This window comes from Heloderma suspectum, chromosome 2 (assembly GCF_057233095.1).
Source record: "Heloderma suspectum isolate Gila_16-S chromosome 2, 16-S_ref, whole genome shotgun sequence".
Classification (NCBI taxonomy): Eukaryota; Metazoa; Chordata; class Lepidosauria; order Squamata; family Helodermatidae; genus Heloderma; species Heloderma suspectum.
Window position 1 is genome coordinate 182,354,383 of NC_139459.1, and position 22,894 is coordinate 182,377,276.

Here is a 22,894-nt window from a genome sequence, read left to right on the forward strand (position 1 = left end):
ATAAAGCCTCCCCAGAATCCTCCTTACCTTGTGCTGGGCCCACAGGCCGGGGGAACTGTGTGAGCACTGGGAGGGGGCTGAGACCTGTGCAGACGCTGTTGAGGCTAGTGACAGGTGACGGCGTAGGGGACTGCGTGGGGGACGTGATGGGGCTATTCAGCTGGGTGTTGCTGGCCTGGAGAGAGGGGTGAGGAAGGAAAGAAAGGTTATAGGCTGGGGCGGGTGCAACCCACTGCATTCAACCCAACCCTTTCCCCATTTCCCATCAGTTCCCTCCCCATCCTCTTTACCTGAGCACTGGTGTCTGGGTTGTAGATGTCTCCAGGTTTCTGACCTCGCTGGTCCAAACTGTAGTACTTGCAGTGGTTCCATTGCACCATGGAAGGGTTCTGGGGAGGCTGGGGGCCATTGGGCACATTGAGTTGCATTACCACAACACCAGGTCCTGTCGGAGACACCCCTACGGAGGAAGACAGGAAAAATTGTCGTCACAGAGTTATAGGTACCATATGAATTATCAATCCTGTTCCCCAACGCTGTCCATCTCTTACCAAAAAACATGGGAGGTCAAAATGGAAGCTTCATGAGGATCATGGTTATTACTACCATCATTTATACTGTGACATCAATGTACCTGGTGGTGGTGGTTTTACAGAATTGCATAAGCCAAAAATACAAGCCCTCTGCTTCAAAGAGCTTACAGTCTAAATTCTGATAGTGGAAGAGAATGGAAGGAAAGGAGAAGCAAACCAAAGAACAGCAACAAGGGATGGAAGTGAGCAATTGCAATGGTACCTGCTTAGGCTTTGATACAGAATCTTTAAATACACAATACAAGGAGGAACAAAAATGTTCTGACTTTTAACCAGGGCCAGCCCAACTGTTATAGACAGATGAGAATAGATGGGGTGGGGTGGGGTGTTCACAAGTTTCAGTGGTACACCAAGGTGAGAGGGAAGGTTTAAGAAGCCCTTTGCTCTCCATGCCTGTTTTTCACTTCAACTTGGCTGCACTTAACTGTTTTTTTTTACAGTCTCAAAAAAGGATCAAGGAACCACAATTAATGTGTAGTTCTGCCCTTGATGAAGGCAGGGAGAAGAACCATGTTGTGGAGGGAAGAAAGGTCTTGTTTGCTCCCTCTGGAAAAAAAAAAAAAGATTCCAGACAGCCGGAGATGTTAGCTCTAGTGACAGAGGGGGAGAACAGAGTCTGCTCAGTGAAAAATATGCATGATTTGGCTCCAGTGATGTCATTGGCAATAGCCAATAAGAGGCTGCAGCAGCCACAACACACAGCCCTTGAAACAGTGCTCACTTCCCTTTGCAGAAGAGATAAGTAGCCAATCTCAAGGTGCAGGAGGGAGAAAAAGAACTGTAAAACCAGATGCTCAAGATACTTCATGATAGTAATCCCTAGGTAGGCCTGCACAGGAGGGCTGCTTGGGGCAGAAAATTCTGAGGACACCAGGCTAATTGGGGAATCTCTCAAAGGGGAAAAGAATTCCCAGAGAGGTGAGGAATGTGGACAATTGTCCCCTCCCTGCTTTTTTTTATTATACAACTGCAGCCCCTGAGTGAACAAATATCTCTATTCACTTGTACAGAACAGGGAAAAGGAGCCAAAAAAATAGGAGACACATTTACCAACCCTCAGATGTCAAGGCAGGGAAGAAATGAAAATGTAGGGCATTTCATGTAGGGCAGCAACAGAGCTTTATCTTTTTAAAAAAAGAGGGGGAAAGAACTTGACCCCCTCCCATCCTAGCTTTTCACGAGCTTCTGAAATTGCTAGCTCGTTATCAACCTACCCTTTCCCAAGGGATGAAATTGTGGAATGTAGCATCTCCCCCCTCCCCACCCCCACAATAACCACCTCTAGCAATTAAATGTAGCCTGTAGTTTGGACTCAGGAACTGACTCCAATCCTGGGCCTGAGAGCTCCTTGCTTCCCTTGCACACCTGGGGAATGGGGAAATAGCACACTGCCCAAAAACCTCCTCATTGAATGCAGTGACTTGGAATGATCACACCATGCACCAGGCTGGTGATGGTGAGGGACAGATGTGGAAACCAAGCCACAGAGACTAAGTTAGATGGGTCCCATTTAGCAGCTAAAAAAGCCGCTGCTTAACAGCAATGACAGCGACAATGATCATCTCAAACCACGCCCTCATCAACGTCCTGGTGAGGAAAATGACTGCTAGATTAAAATCTCCCCTGCTGTTAAACACAGGGAAGACCAAATGGACAACATTGTTAAGGCAGACAATTTATAGCCCTAGAAATGGGTTTTGATGTGCTGTTTGCGTTTGCTTCTGGCTTCCAATATTTAGACTTGATTCAGTATTTATGCCAAAAGGCCATAACAATAAAAGACTCTATTCATCAAGACTTGGTGATGGACCACAGCCAGACGCTGGAGAGTGCAACGCTTGACAGGGATTCATGAAGGCCCATAATTAATATAGGCCTATTGGGGTGTTATCCTTGCCTCACACAGTGCTGCCCCCCAATCACAGGAAAGGCGGGCTAGCCAGGTTAGGGTGCTGAGCAGGAAATGCAGGTTGCTTACCTGTAACTGTAGTTCTTCGAGTCATCATCTGTACACTCACACATATGGGCTCTGCGCCTGCACTAAGCCTCTTTCATGAAACTTCTAAAGCTGAGGAACGTTTTTTGGTGGGAACCCTCCCCCACTGTCCACTGCACATGTCCCTGCATGTTCCCACCCGTTCCCTCAGTTCCTTCAGACCAACTAGTGTGGCTTCAAATCTGAGAGAAAAATCACACCTCAGTACCAACACTTAAGTCGACAAAGTGGGGATAGTGGGTGAGTTGTGTGAATGCACAGATGACCATTTGAAGAACTACAGTTACAGGTAAGCAACCTGTATTTCTTCTTCATGTCTCTGTGCATCACACATATGCACAGATGTGCAAAGAACTCTCAGAGCCACTGTCTATTATTTTTAAGAAATCATGGAGGACAGGTGAAGTGCCAGATGACTGGAGGAGGGCTACTGTTGTTCCTATCTTCAAAAAGGGCAAAAAGGAGGAACCTGGGAACTACAGACCAGTCAGTCTGACATCAATCCCTGGGAAAATCCTGGAGCAGATGATAAAGCAATCCATCTGTAAGCACCTTGAAAGCAATGCAGTGATTACTTGAAGCCAACATGGATTTGTCAAGAACAAGTTCTGCCAGACGAATCTGATCTCATTTTTTGATCAAGTAACCTCCCTTGTGTACCGTGGGAATGCTGTAGACATCATATACCTCGACTTCAGCAAAGCTTTCGACAAAGTGCCCCATGATCTCCTGATGAGCAAACTAGCTCAAAGTGAGCTAGATGAAACAACTATCAGGTGGATCCACAATTGGCTACAGAATCGGACTCAAGGAGTGCTTATCAATGGGACCTTCTCAAACTGGGGAGGGGTAACGAGTGGGGTATCACAGGGCTCAGTCCTGGGCCCAGTGCTCTTCAACATTTTTATGAATGACTTGGAGGAGTAGGTGTACGGAATGCTGATCAAATTTGCAGAAGACACCAAATTGGGCAGGATAGCGAATACTTTGGAAGACAGAAACAAAATTCAAAGTGATCTGGATAGACTGGAGCACTGGGCAGAAAACAACAGAATGACATTTAATAGGGATAAATGTCAAGTTCTGCACCTAGGAAAAAGAAACCAAATGCACAGTTACACGATGGGGGATACGTGGCTCAACAACACTACAAGCGAGAAGGATCTTGGAATTGTTGTCGATCACAAGCTGAATATGAGCCAACAATGCAATGTGGCTGCAAAAAAAGGCAAATGCTCTTTTGGGCTGCATTAATAGAAGCATAGCTTCCAAATCCCGGGATGTACTAGTTCCCCTCTACTCAGCACTGGTTAGGCCTCATTTGGAGTACTGTGTCCAGGTCTGGGCACCACACTTGAAGAAGGATGCAGACAAACTGGAGAGGGTTCAGAGGAGGGCAACAAAGATGATCAGGGGACTGGAAACAAAGCCCTATGAAGAGAGACTGAAAGAACTGGGCATGTTTAGCCTTGAGAAGAGAAGACTGAGGGAAGATATGATAGCGCTCTTCAAGTACTAGAAAGGTTGTCACAGAGAGGAAGGCCAGGATCTCTTCTCAATCATCCCAGAGTGCAGGAAATGGAATAATGGGCTCAAGTTACAGGAAGCCAGATTCCGGCTGAACATCAGGAAAAACTTCCTGACTGTTAGAGCAATACAACAATGGAACCATTTACCTAGGGAGGTGGTGGGCTCTCCCACACTGGAGGCATTCAAGACGAGGCTGGACAGCCATCTGGAATCCTGCATTGAGCAGGGGGTTGGACTCAATGGCCTTGTAGGCCCCTTCCAACCCTACTATTCTATGTTTCTGTGATTCTATATGGGCAATTAGCAAGCTCACATACCGGTGGTGGGTGTCTCACGACAAGACTGACAACAGCACAGCACAGTTGGAACATGGCTTGACATCCAGTCTGTAATGCTTTACAAACATCAAGAGTTTCAACCACATTGCCACTTTACATAAATCTGACAAGGACACACCTTTGCCGAAGGCTACAGATGTGGCAACTCCTCGCGTGGAATCTGCCCAAACACAAGATGGATGCTCCATGCCTGATATGTCATAGGCCAGACCAACAGTCTGTACAAGCCATGAGGAAAGCCTTTGAGAAGAAACAAGGAGACCCTTCTTGGGACCTCCATAACATATAAAAAGTCATTGCATCTTATGGAAAGATGCTGTCCTCAACTTATAAAAGGCCAATGCCCACTTTACATTCAGAGCATGCAACTTCCTTTCCAGTTCAGAAGGAGGATCCAGAAAAGTTGGAAGTGAGATTAATTGGTTAACACGGAGACCACCTTTGGTGAAAAGTCAATGTCTGGTCTCAAGTCAACCATGTCCTTATGAAACATCAGGTAGGGGTGATCAACTCATAAGGCACAAATCCACTAACACGTCTGGAGGATGTGTTGGCAACCAGAAAGGCCACTTTCCACAACAGCAACCGAAGATCTGTCGTGGCCATAGGTTCAAAGGGCTTCGAGAGAAGGGCATGCAAAACAACAGAAAGACTCCACTGAGTTACTATAGTTCTCACTGGGGGGGAGCCAAATTCTTTAAGCCCTGCAGAAACTGATGAGGAGTAGGGTGAGTGAACAGTGAAAAACCTTGAACTTGCCCTCTATAAAATGAAAGAGCTGCCAATTAGACCTTTATGGATGAAAACTGTAAACCTTTCTGAAACAAATGATGCAAAAACAAAATAACATTTTCAATCAATTGCTTAAGTGGATCAAAACCGTGCAGACCAGCAAACTTTGAAAACAACTACCACTTAACCACATAGAATCGATGCATAGCTGGCTTCCTAGCCGCGTCCCAAACCACCTGGACTTCTAACGGGAGTTGAACATCGGTACTCACTGCAAAATCCTCCAGGCTGTGAGTTTCAAGGTGTCGAGATCTGGATGTTGGATCCTGCCTCAATCCCGAGAGATCAGATCCGAGGATTGTGGAAGACGTAGGAACTGTCTTTGGGACAGATGCGGCAGGGCTGCAAATCATGACTGCCTCGGCCACCAAGGAGCTATCAAAATGCAGTCCTTCCTGTCGTGTGCTCCTTTTTGGAGAAAAGAGAAGGGGATTTCCTCAAGAGAAGGGGAAATGGGGGGAGGAGGAGGAGTGGTCTTGTTCTTCTGCGGCTGAGGAAGTTGGTAATGATCAAACTGCTACTTGGTTGAATACGGCTGATGGCAGAACCACCTGCGCGACTTGTACTGGTGTTGTGGCAGTTGAGGACCCAAATCCATCTTTTGGGAAGTTGTCTTTGCCTTTTGAACAGAGTCCATTTGTTCATCAGTCTTGGCATTAAAGAGCCCTTAACCATCAAAGGGCAAATCCTCAATTCACCATCGGGCCTCGGGAGTTAAGCCCGCAGACCACAACCACGCATGCCTCCAGAGTGCAATTGCACCCATCATTGACTTAGCACTACAGTTAGCTTCATGTCAGGAACTATTAATCTGCTGCCTAGACAACTTGCCAGCTTCTGCGTGAAAAACCCTGGCAGGATCCCTTTGCTAAGCGCAAAGAGTCAATTTTCTTCCATAGGAACAGTTGGTATCTGGCCATCATTGCCTGATAGTTTGCCATGTGGAGGCCAAGAGCAACAGAAGCATACAACCATCTCCCTAACAGATCCAATCTTCTACCCTCTTTGTCGACAGGTGAAGCATGAACCTTCTGTGACCCCCTTGCACTGATTTCACAATGGTAGAATTTGGTCACGGATGTGAACATAAAAATTCTGTGTCTTTCTCTTGTACGTGGTACAGGGATTCAAGTTGCTTAGATGTTGGTGCCATGGAAGATTGGATCTTCCATGATTGCTGAACTTCCTACCAACCCTCCTTCAAACATGGGCCTTCCATGATTGCTGAACTGTTTGAAGGAGGGTTGGTAAGAAGGGGACCGCTACGAGTTTCGACAATTCAGTATGGACTGCGTCAAAAACCGGATCCTGGACATGCTGCTCTGGTTGCTGCACATCAATACCCAGCAAATGGGCCATTCTTCTAACCTGTTTGCAAAATTAAACATGTTCTCTGAAGGAGCAGCTCCCTCCTGCATCCCTGCAACATCATCCGGAGAAGGAACCAAAGGTGGAATGGAGGAACACAAAGAAGAGTCAGACTGGAAATCATCCGCAGAATTATGAAGTGAATACGGTCTAGAAGCCAGGACAGGTGGAGGATTAGTTTGCCCTACGGGTGAAGATGGCAACTGAGTCAGCCTGACTGATGTTACCTGGCTTCATAGTAAGGACGGTGAGCAGGGCAGCACAGGCGGAGGTTTAACAGAATCATCTCCCACAGGGGGATGAAACTGAATCGCTGACTGCCGAGGATGGTACTGAGGCGAAGGTGCCCAGTCACCATGAGGAGACCTGGACCTCTCCCTATACTAATAGTCATGTTGATGATCAGTATAAGGAGACCTGAACACCTCAGAAGGAAGGAAACGATGTTCTCAGTCCCGAGGAGGGGAAGGTAATCGCTGTCAAGAAGCCTCATTTCTCACTGAGGACAACACCTGGCAATCTTCCAACAGAGACGTTTCTTGGTCCTGAGAAACTGGCTGTGGAGGAGACAGCTCCAGTATTTCACTTTCTGACCCCGTACAAATTGGCTCAATTACAGGAGCATTTGGTACCAATGGCAGTACCTGGACAGGTGAATCCAATACAGGTGGAGGGGTTGGAAAATTAGGTTTTGAAGGTTTATCAGCAACCATGTTTGTCTTTTGTTTCTTGAGGCTATCAGATCCCAACTTTGGAACTTTAGCCTTCTTCAAAATCTTCCTCGCTACTGACAGTGCTGAAGACAGCCCTGGAGTTGGAGGGTCAGCCCAGTTCCCGGAACCAGAGGGACGAGGAGACAATGGCTTTGACAAAGACATAGCAGCCACTTTCTTCTCCTTTATATGAGAGTCGGCCAAGTTTTTTTGTATCTGTGGCCAACAAAGCCCTCCCCTTCACAGCTCTGCCTTGAGTCTGTCAGACCTGTTCTTCCGTGCCTGCTTAGTGAACGACTGGCACAAAGAGCAAGTGTTGGGTAAAGTACCCTCACCTAAGCAAAAAAGGCAAAGAGAGTGAGGGTCGGGGGGGCTACTTACTCCCACATTTGACGCATTCACGAAACAGAGCCTTTGTGGCCATATGAAGACCTCAGATGACAAAAAGACGTACGGATGATGGTTAAACTTTTTTTTTTTTTAGGTAATGACCAAAACAAGAAAAAATATCGAAGAAAAGATGAAAAATAGAAAGAAAGCACCTCAGAACCAATTTGTCAAACACTGACAAAAGTTCTCTACGAACAGAGAAAGCTCCCTAAGAGGCTACTGCTAGGCGATCAAAACAGAACGGAGGGAATGGATGGGAACCTGCTGGTACACGCGCAGTGGATTGGGGGGGGGGGGTCCCACCAAAAAATGTTCCTCAGCTTTAGAAGTTTCCCAAAAGACGCTCAGCGCAGGTGCACAGCCCATGTGTGTGATGCACAGAGAACACAAAGAACTAGGGATTTAATTCTGTTTGCATCCTCAAGTTTGGTGATTTTCTGAGTGTGTGCTGGGGAACCCTGGAGTTCCTTGGAAACTTATCAGGGGTTCCTCAACAAGAAGAGAAGGCTACCAAGCTTTCTGGAAAGACAGCTTGCCCAGCACTACTGATCCTGCCCTGCAACATGCAGCCATAGCAGAGCGTTGGGTAGGATCTAGGGCCCAGCCTCAGTTCACGCAGAGAACTGGTGGGGCCCAAGAAGCTCTACAACAGGGGTGCAGAACCACTTTCAGCCTGATGGCTGAAGTCCAATTTGGAGAAGCTCACAGGGGCCACATTCCAGTGCCGTGCAGGGCCCGAGGCAAAAGGGGCAGTGCCAAAATACAAAAAATGCCAGCATGTTTTAGGTTAAAGCCCTTCGTTCCAGTAACAAAGCCTTAGGAAGAGGCATTTCAACGTTTTAGAATGGAGAAAAAATTGCACAAAGGCCGGGAAACCACCAAATGACTGGCAGTTGGATGAAAGAAGCTGGGGTCAGAAGAAGGGATGTCTGGCCATCTGAAGATCCCTGGAGGGCCAGACTGGGATACCAGGAAGAACAGATTTGCCCCCCAGGCCTGAGGTTCTGCACACCTGCTCTAGAACATGCCCCAGAATCCTTTGCTAGAGGAAAAGCTTGTGGCAGAGCATGCAGGTGTTCCTTGGCAGATGTGGAAAGGATTCCCTGAGGACAGAAAATTTGACAAACACTGCTCTAGACTTGCTGTGCAACTCATTAACCACATATTTACTGTATACAGGCCAGTGACATTTCCAAACACACATCCAACCCTGCAGAAATGGCTACTGTGGTGTATTTGGCCTAGCAATATCTGAGCTATTGCAGGTGGGAAACTGCATGGGCACAGTGTGATCACCTGTCATATTGTACTCTGCTCCCCCCAAACAGCACAATTGCTATCTGGGTATATAATTGGCTCTTTGACCTGAGCTAAATACACAAATCAGAAAAAAAGCTTAAAGCTAGTACGGAAATATTTAAACAAGCATGAGAATTGAACTGGACTTCTAAGTAGCCATGATGGTTAATGCTTGACATTCCAACTTCCATTTTTAGGAAGGCCAAACTCCATTTTCTCTCCCTGTCACACACATGATGGGGGCTGCTACATCTCCTCTGATCAGGCCTTTCCAAGCAGTGTTTGTGTGTTGTCTGTCTGTCTCCCTGTTTACTCTACCATCATGCTAATATGCTTGATTTCAGTGTAGTAACAGAAACCCAGTTTAGCCTTCATTAACATGACAAATGGAAACCTTTTATTAGGGTAAGCTTCCCCATTGGGCTCTCATAAGCCCTGCCTCTTGCCATCATCTACAGCACTCCTCCCCATCCCACTGCCCTCCAAATGTTTTGCGCTACAACTTCTGGCATTCTTGAATATTGGCTGTCTCAGCTGGGGCTGATGGGAGCTCAAGTCAAAAACATCTGGGGGTTACCAGGCTGGGGAAGTCTGTTACACATGATGGCAGAGGCAGGGCTTATGAGAAGACAAACAGGTTGACTAGTGTTGACTAGTCCACGTAATCAGAGGACTGGGTACCCTTTACCAATTGAAGACTTTATATTAAAAAAAAAAAAAAAAGACAGCCCAAGTGTGTGTTTCTGTGCATTCTAACAGGTGTTTGGGTGAAGCACGTATGGTCTGGCTGGAGCTGCTCCGAGGCAGGGATGGCCTAGGAAACATGCAGCCGGCTCCATTTTGGATGCTTTGAAATAGTCTGAAAAGGACTCATTAAGTCAGTCTCTCTCTCTCTCTCTCTCTCTCTCTCTCTATATATATATATATATATATATGCCTTGTCCCTTTCACCATCTGGAGGGCAAAGAAAATTTGCTTTCTAGCCAAATTTAGAAGTACTTTTTCAAAAAAAAAGTTTGAATGCCAAGTGATTCTGATTTCCTCATTAACAAACCTTTGCCTCTGAATTTAAATATTCTGTGTCTTCCTACACTAAGGGTGCAGTCCTATTGGGATGCTTGTCAGCCTCTGAATTCGGAGGCTTATAATCATCCTTTGCAGAGTGGGAGAAGCACAGAAGCGATCTTTGTCTCCATGCTCCTCTTGCTCTGCATTTTTGCTAGACGGGCTTTTTCACCCGTCTACAGGGCGCTCTGTGGAGTGGGAGGGCAGGAGGCTGGAGGATTATTTGTAAGATGGCCTCCCCAGTCCCCTGCCCTCCCCACCCACAGAACTGCTCCCTCTCCCTCCTCTCTGAGGTCACTTTTGAAAGCTCAGAGAGGCAGGCGGTGCAGTTCTCTCTGCATCGGCTGTGAGGGGGAGGGGACGGGAAGCTCAGACTCCTGAGTGTGAGGTCGGAGCACTGTCTCCGACCTCAGATCTAGAAATCCAAACTATCCTATGGCGACTCAGGTGCTATCTAGGGGCCACAGAATTGCTCTCCCCAGCACTCTTTTGTGCTACAACTTTTCTGATAAACAGATGTTTTATGTGAGAAATTGAGGAAACTCCAAATGCTAAGAGGGCTACAAGGAAAGCCTAACTTGGCCAATGGTGTGGGATAACTATTACAGTTATTATTACATCACTGTAATATTAATTAACACTGTAATATTACATTATTAGTTTTTGTGTGTTTTTAGGAACTGTCCAAGGCTGCAAGTTGAGGAGGTCGATAAAACCCCCTACTTGACCCCAGGTTCCCTCACAGGGTGCATTGATGAAACAGAAAACCACCCAAACTGCACGTCAACACAGAACACAATCAGATAGTGCATTTATTCCATTTTGAGTGTGGAGAGCCAGCCACAAAATGCACACCCGGCTTTGCACTGTAATTCTACAGCTATGGCCTTAGTTTTCCTGTGCCTGTTGAGAAACTTTTGGTGCCCCTTCAGGAGGATAACAAAGGGAATTAAACTAAGGAGTTTTATAGATCACTGATGGAGTAGAATCTTGTGGGGAGAATACCAGGAGGTGGATTCTGAGGAATAACACCGCACAAATGGCTACAGATGCTTTCATTTCCAGGTAAGGAACTGGAATCAACACTGGGTGCCAAAGCAAAAGATGCAGGTTGTGGGTGTCCATAGAAAAGATGTAGGTACAGAGTGGATATGAAACTGCGTGTTGCTAATACACTGACGGTGTGCATGTGCAGGTTATTTGGTTAGCTCCCTACCCTGTCACAGCATGGATACATTTGTCCACTGGGGAGAATGGTGAGCTGCAGTGACCCTGGACTGCTCTTCATGTGGGGTGTGAGCAAGCTGTCTGGAAGGGCTTTCTATCCCAAGCATTCAGGGCAAGTGCAACACCAGGGAAGCGTGAGAACAGGCAGATGACATGAACACATCCAAGCCAAGCCAGCTGCTCACACTTCTTTCTTTCATCGGCATACAGTCAGTCACTAGTTCCCCTGGGAGGAGCCGGCTGCAGGCTTTAGCTGCTGGTCCTGGCTCCAAGCCAAGTTCAAATACTTTGGAGTAAAGGGTGGCAGTAGCTGCCAGCTCAGTCTGAGGAAAACACCTCTGCCCTCGTTCACAGGCCCTTTGCGCTAAAACCCCAGCCACCACGGCAGCAGCCTGGCAGACAAAGGCTTTTCTGCACTCTATCACTGCAGCCTTGCAAAACGAGAGGTACATTCAGAAATGAGCAAGACTCAAATTACTAGGTTCAAACACCCATCCCAGCACATTGTGGCCTTTGGCAAGTCTTGCCATGAAATTATGAGAAGGAACCCAGAAACATGGTTTGTACTACACCAAGGCCACCAGGAGGTGGTGCCACAAACCCAGCTGCAAGGTTTTGAAAAACCTGTTCAGAATCCAGTGAAAGTTGCCTCCTGCTTGCGGAAATGCACAAGCCAAAAGCAGCCCAAAGCCACAAAAAATCCAAGGGACACAGCCAGCACCAGGTTTTGTCGCTGTACTTAGGCAGGATAACAGAATGCAGGATGTACATAGGCAGAGATGATCAAGCTGGGACTCACATGTGCTGGGCATGCCGAATTTGTACATGTAGTACAAATGTGGCTTGTGGCTTGAAGTGCACAGCCCTCCCAATCAATTTAACAGCAGGAGACCTGTAGGGCTATCAGGCCTTTTCCTGTCATGTTTGATGCTGTTCCTTGCATTTATTTATCTGTTAAGTGTGTATCCCGCCTCCCCACCAAATGGAGCTCAAGGTGGGTAACAGCAATAACACAATTACAACGAAATATAATAAAATACAATGAAGCTGCAGTAAAACACACAGTTAAAAATGCAGTAAAAAAGTAGAACACTGGTAAAACTTCAATAAAGCCAATTGCAACCTATCAGCTCATGGGCCGAGGTCCTGCCGGAATAACCGTGTCTTTGCTTGCCGACAGAAGCAGTTTGCTGGGCCTCCCTTGGCAAGGAGTTCTAGAGCTTGAGGAGAAGTATTTATCATCTGGACCCGGTGATGGGCAGCTGGTGACCCCCAAGCACCTTGGTTTTAGCCGTCTTTGGAGGTGTACATAGGGGGGAAATCACATCCTGCCAAGGTGGGCCAGCTGCTCCTAAGTAGTGAGGCGCCGTGCCTTACCTGAATACTGCTGCTGCATCTGTGGCGGGCTGCAGGGCGAAGGGGACTGGGGCATCTGATACTGCTCTGTCCCAGGTGGTTGCAGGAAGCCAACAGAAGGGCTGGGAAGGGAAGAGGGACCTCTGGTCAGGCAGCAGAACCAGTATGATGGAGACAAAAGTTGTGCTCCTCCTGAGAGGCAGACCTTCCCGAGCCCAGTTGTGCTGGGCAATGCTGATTGCTGAGATTCCTACTCAGATCATCTTTCAATCAAGGAGATGCTTATTCGGTGCTGCAGGAGGCAGGGACACAACGCAGTCTCTCTCGCAGGAGCTTCTCCCCTTTGTCTAGCTGGCTGTACTGGAGGGTATTTATGTTCTACCCCAGAGGGGTCTACAAGTTATATGGCTGATCACATACGAGACAAGCTTCCCTTGGGTGGGAAGAGGCAGCCAAAGACGTCTGCAGAGGATCCACACAACAGATCAATGCCTCTCCTCTCCCAGCTTCCTTCAATGAACTTCTGACTGATGAAAGTAAGCAAATGAACCTGTCTGTACACTACGATCTTCATCTGAGGGTGTGCCCCCCCTCCCCTGAGGGAGGTTCAGAGGATGGGAACAAGGGGGAGAGCCTTCTCGCTGGTGGCCCACAGATTATGGGACACTATCTCCAGTGAGAAATGCCTGGCACCAGCGCTATCATCTTTCCCATATTTTTAACAGGTCCTGGGACTTTTATTGGTAATTGTGCAAAATTGTTTTATATTTTATATGCAAATGGTTTTATATTATGTTTTATATTGAATTGGGGGGTCTTGATCTTTGTAAACCACCCAGAGAGTTTTGACTACTGGATGGTATAGAGATATAATGAATGACTGAATGACTGACTGACTGACTGAAAATCTTTCCTATGGATTTATGTCTGCGGTGGAGAGCATCACATATTCTTTCAGTTGGGACAAAAATGCTAGCAACCTTTTAAAATCTATGTATGCATCTGCAGAGACCAAGGAAGACAACCTGGTCTAGAGCAGGATGCTACTGCCCTTACACAGAAGATCCTTGGGGAGAAAACGGGGCAAACAGCGACCCCTAGTATTACACTGGGGCCCCCATGGCTTTGAGGTGGTGATGGGGAGAACAGATACAGATCTGGACAGCAACTTCCTACTGGATGCCAAACATTTTAGACGTCTTTTGCTGCTGCAGGTTTTTCAGTTGTGCTTTTATTGTGATTTTATGTTGAATTGTGTAAACTGCTTTGAGTATTCTCTTTTAAATAGAAAAGCAGTGTATAAATATTTTTAAACACAATGGGCTGGTCTGCATGATCGAAACAAGCCACGGTGGCTTGCTGTGAGTCACAGCACCTTCCAGGCACAATTTAAATAATCACTGCCTGCCGCAACTTATCATGTCATCCCAACCCAGGCGGCATGGCTTGTTGGAGGGTTAAACAACCCTCAAATAACTCTACAATAGCCCATGGGTTATTTGAGGGTTATTTAGCCCTACAACAAGCCATACTGCCTGGGTTTGGATGACACGATAAACTGCAGTTGGATGGTGATTATGCAAATCGTATCTGGCACACACCATGGCTCACGATAAGCCATAGCTTGTTTCAGCCAAGGTGGCTTGTATAGATCATGTAAACCAGATCCTAATCACAGACTGGGTTCACACAACACAACAACCTATACACTGGGGCTGTTCACACAGCACACTAACCCACGCTCAATGGTTGTTTGTGCTTAACAAACCATGGCTTGTTAGTGTGACTGGGTTCACACAACACAACAGCCCATGTTTCAACAACAACCCACAGTTCAACGACAACCCATGCTCAGTCTATATTCAATCCTGAGTGTGGGTTATCATGTGTGTGAACCCAGCCACAAACTTACTCTGATTCCCTAGGCTCTCATTTTATTCTATTTCTTTAATTTTTATTCCTGCTTTTTTTCTTTTTCTTTTTTCTGCCAACAAACCCTCAAGGCAGCTTACAATAAAAACCAACCATGAACGAGTCAATTCCTTATTTTTTTAAAAAAAATTATAAAACGAATTCCTCAAAACAAAATTTCCAAAGCAACTCGTAGCATACAAAGGACTGAATAAATTAATCCTTCCCGCCATCAAAAGCCTGGTGCCATTACGACAAGTTTTAACGTGCTTCCTAAAAACCATCAAGGATGGGGCCCTGCAGCTATATTGCAAAAAGGAGTTCCAAAGGAGGGGAAGGGTGCCACAGCCATAAAGCCTCTGCTCCTAGTTATCACCAAGATGACACAGGCCAAAGGGAAGACAGTGAGCAGGGCCTTTGCTCATGTCCTTACCTGGTGCCATTCTGCTGGGCTGGAGGGATAACACTGTAATAGACTGGCATCCCCCCAGTTTGTAGTCCTCCTTGAACAGACTGGTTTGCTGGTACCAACACAGGCTGCTGAAAGGGCTGCTGGACCACGCCCTGAGACTCACTGGCCACTGGCACCTGCTTCGGTGAAGGAGAAAAAAAGGGTGGGAGAGCCCATTATATAGGGAAAATATGATAACATAGTTGAAGGAGGCACTGACCATAGACAACAGTGCAGGAACATTGAGGCTCCCCCTCTTTGGGATCTCAGAACCTGTGTGACCTTCATGATCTGGCCTTTAAATAAAAAATCCCTGGAATCTTAGCATTCATTTTAGGAAGGAGCAAGTATCTAATTCTCACAGTTGTGAAAATAGATTCCCTACTTGAAAGGAATTCTTCCATGGCTTAAAAACTAGAAGATATCAGGGAGAGGGCAATTTTTATTCAGCATAGCACCTACTTTCTTCCTCAATGGCTGGGTTCACATAGCATGCTAATCCACATTCAGTGTGTCACAGTTGGATCTGACCCCACAGTAGCTCTGATTCTGAGGCGGAGATAGAGTCCGTGGGAGAGGAACCCCCTCAGGTTTCAGAGGCGCAGCTGGAGGGGGAGCCCCTCCCCCCCCACTCACATTCCTGGGAGCGATACTGACCCTGGCATGGAAAGGGAGGGACAACTTGAGTTTTTAGACACGAGGCACAGGTGCAGATTCAAGCGAGAGGTTGCGGGAGCTGAGCTGAGGTGCTCAGCCCGTTTGGCTCGATGTCAGCAGCTATGCCCCAAGGCCCCACAGGAAAGGGGGAGAATTTCCCCTCCTACTCCTTAAGTTCAGAGAGTTGCTGTGCTTTTCTCCAAACGGAGACCAACTGATGTCCTAACCCTCAGAAATCCCTGGTAGGCTCAGAAATCCCTGGTTCCTTTGTCTTTCCTCTGAGTCTCAGGCAATTAGCATCTGTAAGCCTCATTAGGTTGAATGGAAATAAAGCTTTGGAAAGCAGCCCTTTTGTCTTACCGTTGATTCTGGCTATTGGAGGGCTCAGAAGACTACAGGGGCATTCCTGACACAGTGGTTGAGTATGGGTTATTGTTGAATCATAGGTTGTTGAACTGTGGGTTAGCGTGTTCTCCAAACCCAGGACATTTTCCACAGGGTGGCTGGTTAACCATACAGTGTGGCTTATTTTCAATAAGCCACCCTGACAACCCATGGTTTGTTCTTGGGGTTGACCCACGATGCGCTGGCATGTCTTCCAACCCAGCAAAGCCAAACCATCGTGGGTTGCAGCGACTGGGAGAGCCACTCAGCAAGAGCAGAAAAAAACCTTGCTGCTTTTCCCGAGTGATCTTGCCCGTGCCACAGTAACAGCTCCACCAGTGCCCAAATGGCACACTGGAGGGGCTGTCACTCATTTGCCAGCCCCTTTTAAAACATTTTCATGTCCCAACATCTGCACAAATGGGGCAGGAATATATAATTTTTTGGCCACAGGAATCTGCACAAATATCTTTGTATTATTATTGTTGTTGTTGTTGTTATTTTCACAGTTGCACAAGTGCACACTTGCGGCTATCAAAAATATATAGCTTTGCCTTGTTTATTGCCTTGCACGTTTCAGCCCTCAAAGGCAAGGAACTGCACTCTGAAACATACAACAGAATTGACAAGAGGAGCCTGCACACGGGCTGATTTGACAGCCGTTGACAGTGACAAGCGGGGGAAAGGGTCAAGATCGCCCACTCAGCAAGGGAATCCCCAGGGTTTTAAGTATTGAGGTGATACTTGGGATGCCCTGCTTCCATTCCACACTTCCTCAAGTCTCCAGCATGTCGTTTTAAGAGAGAACTACGCTCCCCCAACCTCTTCATCGCTCCTATTCACAAAAAAAGGAAAGGAGTGGGGGACAGTACAGCCAATTTATTTCTACAGGCCTCTGGAAATGAAATTAGGGAACTCAATCACCAGTTTAGTTAGTCCTAGTTTACTTTCAACATCAGCAGCAACCTGTGGCTTGCTACCTGCAGGTTTTTAGATTTTCAGATTTGTAATGGGGTTTTGTCTGGTTTTAAGTTTGCCAGCACTGCCTCATTGTTTTTGTGAACTGCCTCAAAAGGGCAGGAGAGGCTGGACAAAAATGTTTTATAAGTAAACAAGTTAAAAGAATAAGGTCAGAGCTACCTATTACAATAAATGCAGACATATGGCCAAAAACAGCAGCCCCACATTGATGTCATCAAGCTGTGCATTCCTTCACCCCATTCCCTATCTTTGGCTAACACCGATGCTGAATGCATAACATAAAGATGGCAGGTTAAGTACAGAACTTATACAAAAGTTTTACTATACAAAACAAAAAAGACAAGGACCCCATTAGGAGTTTCAGTACAAACACTCCAGGTGTAGAAGACCTTACTCAACTGCACCAGACTGGTCAAGTACAAAATGTTTAGTAATTAGTGGTACAATTATGTCAATTGATTTTACAAAACAACCATATCAACCATAAACAGTCAGTCAATATTTCAAAACAACTATATCAGTTATGCTCATCTACAGAACCACGGTGTGTTTCCATTTCGACTCTATAAAGTCTTCGTCAGGTACTCCTGTAGACATTACATATTCAAGAACAGTTCTTTCAGGGGTATGCTAGTCACTAAAGGCAAAATAGCCTCCTTTATTTGTGGGTTAAGACCAAGGTAATCTCTCTGATTGTTTCAGCTCGCTCTTCCCAAAATGTGTAGATATTCTCAAACAGTAGACACTGCCACAGCTGCTGTGGTTCCTGTCCACTCAACAAGTGAAATTATTATTCTTCAACATTACTGTAAACTGTTATTGAACATGTAATGTCTACAGGAGTATCTGACAAAGACTTCACAGAGCCAAAATGGAAACACGGGCGTTCTGTAGATGAGCATAACTAATATAGTTGAAATATTGACTGGCTGTTCATAGTTGTTATGGTTGTTTGGTAAAATCAAGTGGCGTAATTGTACCACTATTCACTATAAATTTTGTATTTGACTGGTCTGCTGCAGTTGAGTATGTTAGGTTCTACTACACTTCATCAAGGTGGGTCCGGCCCAGGGGGGCGGGGGGCACTTGCCATGGAGCTGCTGTTTCGTCGCAACCCGGGCCTAATTAGTCCTGCATGAGTTGTGTTTGGGTCTTTTAAAAGAGCATGAGACACAGTCACAGGATTTCCAAAAGACCAAAGGGAACAAAAGACTGTGTGGGATTCACTCCCACCATACAAGAGGTCCAGTGCTGTAACAGTGCAATTGCCAGTTCCACAGCCCCTCACCCTCCCATCATCCTTCTGTCATTGTCACTCACTTGATATGAAGGCAGTGGAGTGTACTGGACCATCAGGCCTTGCATCTGGCTGCCCATATTTCCTCGCTGATTGTTGAGGAGGCTCTGGCTTTGAGACTGCTGCACACCCATCAGGCTCTGCATCTGGCTACCCATGTTGCTGCGCTGGTTGCTGAGGAGACTCTGGCCCTGGGATTGCTGCACTCCTATCATACCTTGGTACGTCTGCTGCTGGTTGGACATGATTGGCTGTAAACCTGCAGCATGACAAGACAGCAAAGCTTAACTCTTTATATGTGGGACTTGCAGTGTGGCGTGCTCCTCCTCGGTGTTCCAGTCAGCCATGCCTTCTTTCAGGATACTCCATTCCATGCCCTCACCCCCAACAGACACTCAGCATTAAGCCGCTGAGCCCGCTCAGACCTCAATGGGCTGTTTTGGAGGGGAGGTTGCCCCATTAGGTGTTTTTTTTCCCCCTGAAGATTTTTTTTCTACTTCTGCAAATCTTGGGGTTCCCTGGAGGATGCCAATACCTCCCTCACTAGCCCTAGTTTGGCTTCATAGCCATCATAATGAAGCACCTTAATTTGCTATCAGTATAGTTGATTGATATCCCAGGAGTGTCCCTTCTTTACTCCATTTTAAAATTTTAAGTGCATAGGCAACTCTTAGCATGTTTATGTGAATGTATGTAGAGCAGTAAATTGGACTACACGATCTTCAGAGCAGGAAGGTATCTGCAATTCTATCAAGCTGGGAAGACAGTAATCTCAACTAAGGTAGGGACCAAAATACATATTATGCTAAATGAATGACTGCTACCAAATGCAGCAGCTTTCTCTATAACTTCTAGTAAATATGTGGAAGGTGCCCTGGTGTCATGACATTCTGCATTTCCCCACACCCACCCACCACTGGAGGATGCTGGTGAGAGATGGGAAATATAGAGCATTGTGGCATCATGGCATGAGACAAGTAGATGTTACAAATGGGAGGAGCTGCTACATGTGTGGCTGTCCTTTTACAAAGGAAGCTTCACCTTTGACGGAGTATCTGCTTTGGCACAAGGCATATTCAGTTCATGTGGGCTCATCCACAGATATGTCATTTATACCTCCCTTGCAGCTTCCTCCAAAGCTTGCAAACACAGCCGAATAAGTTCGCCTTTGAATCTCAGCCAACATGTTTAAATGGACCCTCCATGATAGATCAACAAAAGCTTTATCGATATTGATTTGAAAACCTACAGCTCTTCCGTGCATATGTACAGCTGGACTTAAAGAGTATAAGGTAAGATTCGAGTAATATCTTTTCCAGTCGCCAGTAGATTGACACAGGAGACCATTTTTTGCTGAAAAAGTTCTGCAGACTTTTTTCTCTAGCAAGTATGAAGTTATACATTATTCTTAGTAAATAAGCAGGTTTTATATGGTTTTTATAAAAATGTGATATATGTGTAAGCCCCTGTGGCAATTTGTATTTTAGTACAGGAAGGCCTGGCGTGCTATGGTCCATGGGGTCACGAAGAGTCAGACACGACTGAACAACAACAACAACAACAACAACAACAGTTTTAATGATGTGTGTTGTAATTTTTATTACCATTAATGTTACAATCCCCTGAAGAAGGCCTAAAGATATGAAAAAAGCAGAAACGCATTGAGCTTCCTAAAGTAATTTTTTTTGCATCCTGAGAACCTGTTTCTCTTCTTTGCATATGTACTATAAACCAGTTACCAGACCTGAGCCTTCAAATGCACGTAAAATTGAAGGTTAGCAATAACCACAAGGACCTGTGACCCAAAGGCATACATGATGCCCGTTTGTGCCTTGCAGCCAAACTAAACCTGCCCTCCCAAAGGTCTTCAACATGCACATGATTCAAGCCCTATAAATAGGCTGACTCCCCCTGGCTCCAAGAAAGGGCAGGATGGCTTGGATCGCCCTAACAGCACGAAGCTGCTACCTCCCCTTCTCCCTGCTTGGAAGCTGCAAGTGCTGCACACTTACCAGGCTGCTGCGACTGTTGAGGCAGCTGTGGGCTGCGCTGTGGGCTGTAGGCCACCGGGTGAGAGAGAGGTCGGTATTGCTGGCTAGAGTTTGGGTACTGCCCGGGAGGGTAGTAAGAAACCTGAATCTGTCAGCAGGATAAAGGAAGTAGTCAGTACATAAGACAAAGGACAGGATGCAGAGGGTATGACCAGAGCAGAACCCTGGACTCCCAGCAGAAAAGCCACTCAAAAGGACTGTGGTTGCAGCAATAAGCAGGCTCAAAAGAGATTATCAGTGGCAGACATTGCCACAAGGTTGCTTCCTGAATCAGAGGCAGATAATAGGCACAGTCATCAGCCCTTGGAGAACCCTCAAAAGGGAAAGCATACAAGAATTTCAGAACTGGCTCTCCCCACCAAAAAAAAATACAATAGCAAAGAACCAGGAACAAAAACCCTCCCACACTTTCTGGCCCTTTCTAGCTCTACTGTATATACAGATATGGAAGTGAGACATGGAGTTGGACCACAGAACAAGCGGTCTGCCCCCCTCCCCCACCCCACCTCATCTTTCTTAGTTCGATAACACCTGTGTGGATAGTGTGGAGTGGTGTGTGCATAAGCACTGCAGGAGATCTTTGCAAATTGGGCCTAACCCCTCCCTCTCCACTACCATCCTGCCCCCAGCCTCTGCCAACTTAAAGCCTAAGGTAGCTAGCCTGATCAAACGTTACATAACCCTAATGCTGTGTCTGGCTCAGGTTCTATGAAGGATGGATTTCTGCACTCTTCTGTACATTTTCTCATCATCAGTCGATGGTCGTTAATAGTCACACAACCACACACAGACAGACAGACACAGCTTACTTGCTGGGGAGGCTGCATATAGCTCTGGGGCTGCAGGACCTGCTGGGCTGGTGCCGTGTGTCCCGGGGCAGAGTAGTTGGAGGCAGTGATTGGCTGCCCTGGGGAAGCCATGATGAATCCTGTCTGCTGGGGGTGCTGGGACATGATTGGCGGCTGGAACATAGCTGAGGACGGATCCGGAGTTTCTGTGGAACCCTGGCGGCTGAGACTGATTTGCCCAAAGGGGTTACTGAGCTCATCAGCCTGTGGCCAGAGGACAAGAGAAGGAAGAACTGAATAATTGTGTCCCTGAGTTGTTTCCACCAGCAACCCAAAAATAACTGCCCCACTGCAATGAAAACAGCACCAAGGAATTATCAGCACAATACCCAGGGTTAGGAAGTGCATACAACAAACAAAAAATGACCACTGCACATAGAGCAGACATGCTGAAGAAAGAGCACTTGCAGAAGGTAGCAGAAAAAGGAGAAGGGAAGGAGAGATTACCCAGTGATCTTTCATTCCACTTTAGTACCTTAATTCTTTGCCCCTCCAAAATATAGACCAATGCATGCAACATAACTACATTAAAGATACGGGACTGCATACAGACAAAAACTAGCTCCTTCTCTTTGACCTTTTATACCCAGACACAACTGAAAACTGCAATCAAAGGTAACTTAACCCATTGTATAAAAGAAAAAGGGAACAAAAGAAGTATTAACAACTATAGACCAGCCTTTTCACATTGAGAAATTAATACCATTAAAGTGTTCATGGGGCAAAGTAACACTTCCGTTTTTGCCTATTTACAATGAAAACGTTACATTGACACCCACATCGCAACTGCAGGAAGAAGGTGGGAAAACGCATTAGGAGAGCAGGAGCTGGGAATCCTACTCGAAAATTATCAGGGAGGCCAATTTTGCAAAACCACCACTGACTACCTAGGCATCTCCTAGACCACATTCTATGAGTTCATTATTATGGATAAGAATGGAATACCTCCAAGGAGATGGCTGACAGGTCAGGCAAAATGGATGAGATTTCCTCTGCAGCAGCTTTCCCCAACCTGATACTTTCCAGATGTGTTGGACTGCAACTCCCATAATTCCCAGCCAGCATGGCTATTTGCTACTGGCCATGCTGGCTGGGAATTATGGTAGTTGCAGTCCAACAGGCATCAGGTTGGGGAAAGCTGTTCTACAGCAACCTGGGACAGCAACATTCCATAGAATCATGGTATATTTTCTATTATCGGTGAAGGTAGAGAGGGGTCAGGGCTGGATTAACCCACAAGACTGGCAAATGAATATCCAATACTGATATATAACTTGTGTATGATGGTGAACCTTCCCCTTGTGTCTCCTGTCACAGGTGACGAGCTCACCCATTTTATCATGCTAGCATAATGCAGAAAGCTACCACCAACAATGATCAACAGATATATGTGGAGCAAAATGGCACACATGTACTTGTCACATGATGGCATACATACAGGGGATGTGCAATTTCCTACATGTTACTGGTGTTTGAGAACTAAGTGTTTTGCGATGCAATCCAAAGCAAGTTATGCTTCCGGGACTCTGCTATGAGATCATCATCCAGAACAACTTCACAGCTGGATACAGGATGACCTCCTGCTCTACATATCTGACTTCAAATTTCCCCAGAGCTCACACTATGATAGATCTTTACTGTGTGCAT

The 22,894-nt window shown here is 46.3% G+C and overlaps 1 protein-coding gene across 6 annotated transcripts in view; it reads right to left on the reverse strand.

Annotated features, from left to right (window-relative positions):
• R3HDM2 (R3H domain containing 2) overlaps positions 1-22,894 on the reverse strand; it is a 172,514-nt gene that overhangs the window by 5,630 nt on the left and 143,990 nt on the right. For 4 of the 6 annotated variants that reach the window (XM_084836598.1, XM_084836601.1, XM_084836599.1 and 1 more), the window contains 7 exons: positions 21,209-21,451; positions 20,361-20,487; positions 18,372-18,607; positions 15,012-15,169; positions 12,689-12,789; positions 291-460; positions 28-175 (listed from right to left, as the gene is read on the reverse strand). In XM_084836598.1, the coding sequence (XP_084692724.1) occupies positions 28-175; positions 291-460; positions 12,689-12,789; positions 15,012-15,169; positions 18,372-18,607; positions 20,361-20,487; positions 21,209-21,451 (1,183 nt within the window). The remainder of the gene's footprint in view (positions 1-27; positions 176-290; positions 461-12,688; positions 12,790-15,011; positions 15,170-18,371; positions 18,608-20,360; positions 20,488-21,208; positions 21,452-22,894) is intronic. The other 2 variants (XM_084836600.1, XM_084836603.1) reach the window with 1 other exon arrangement.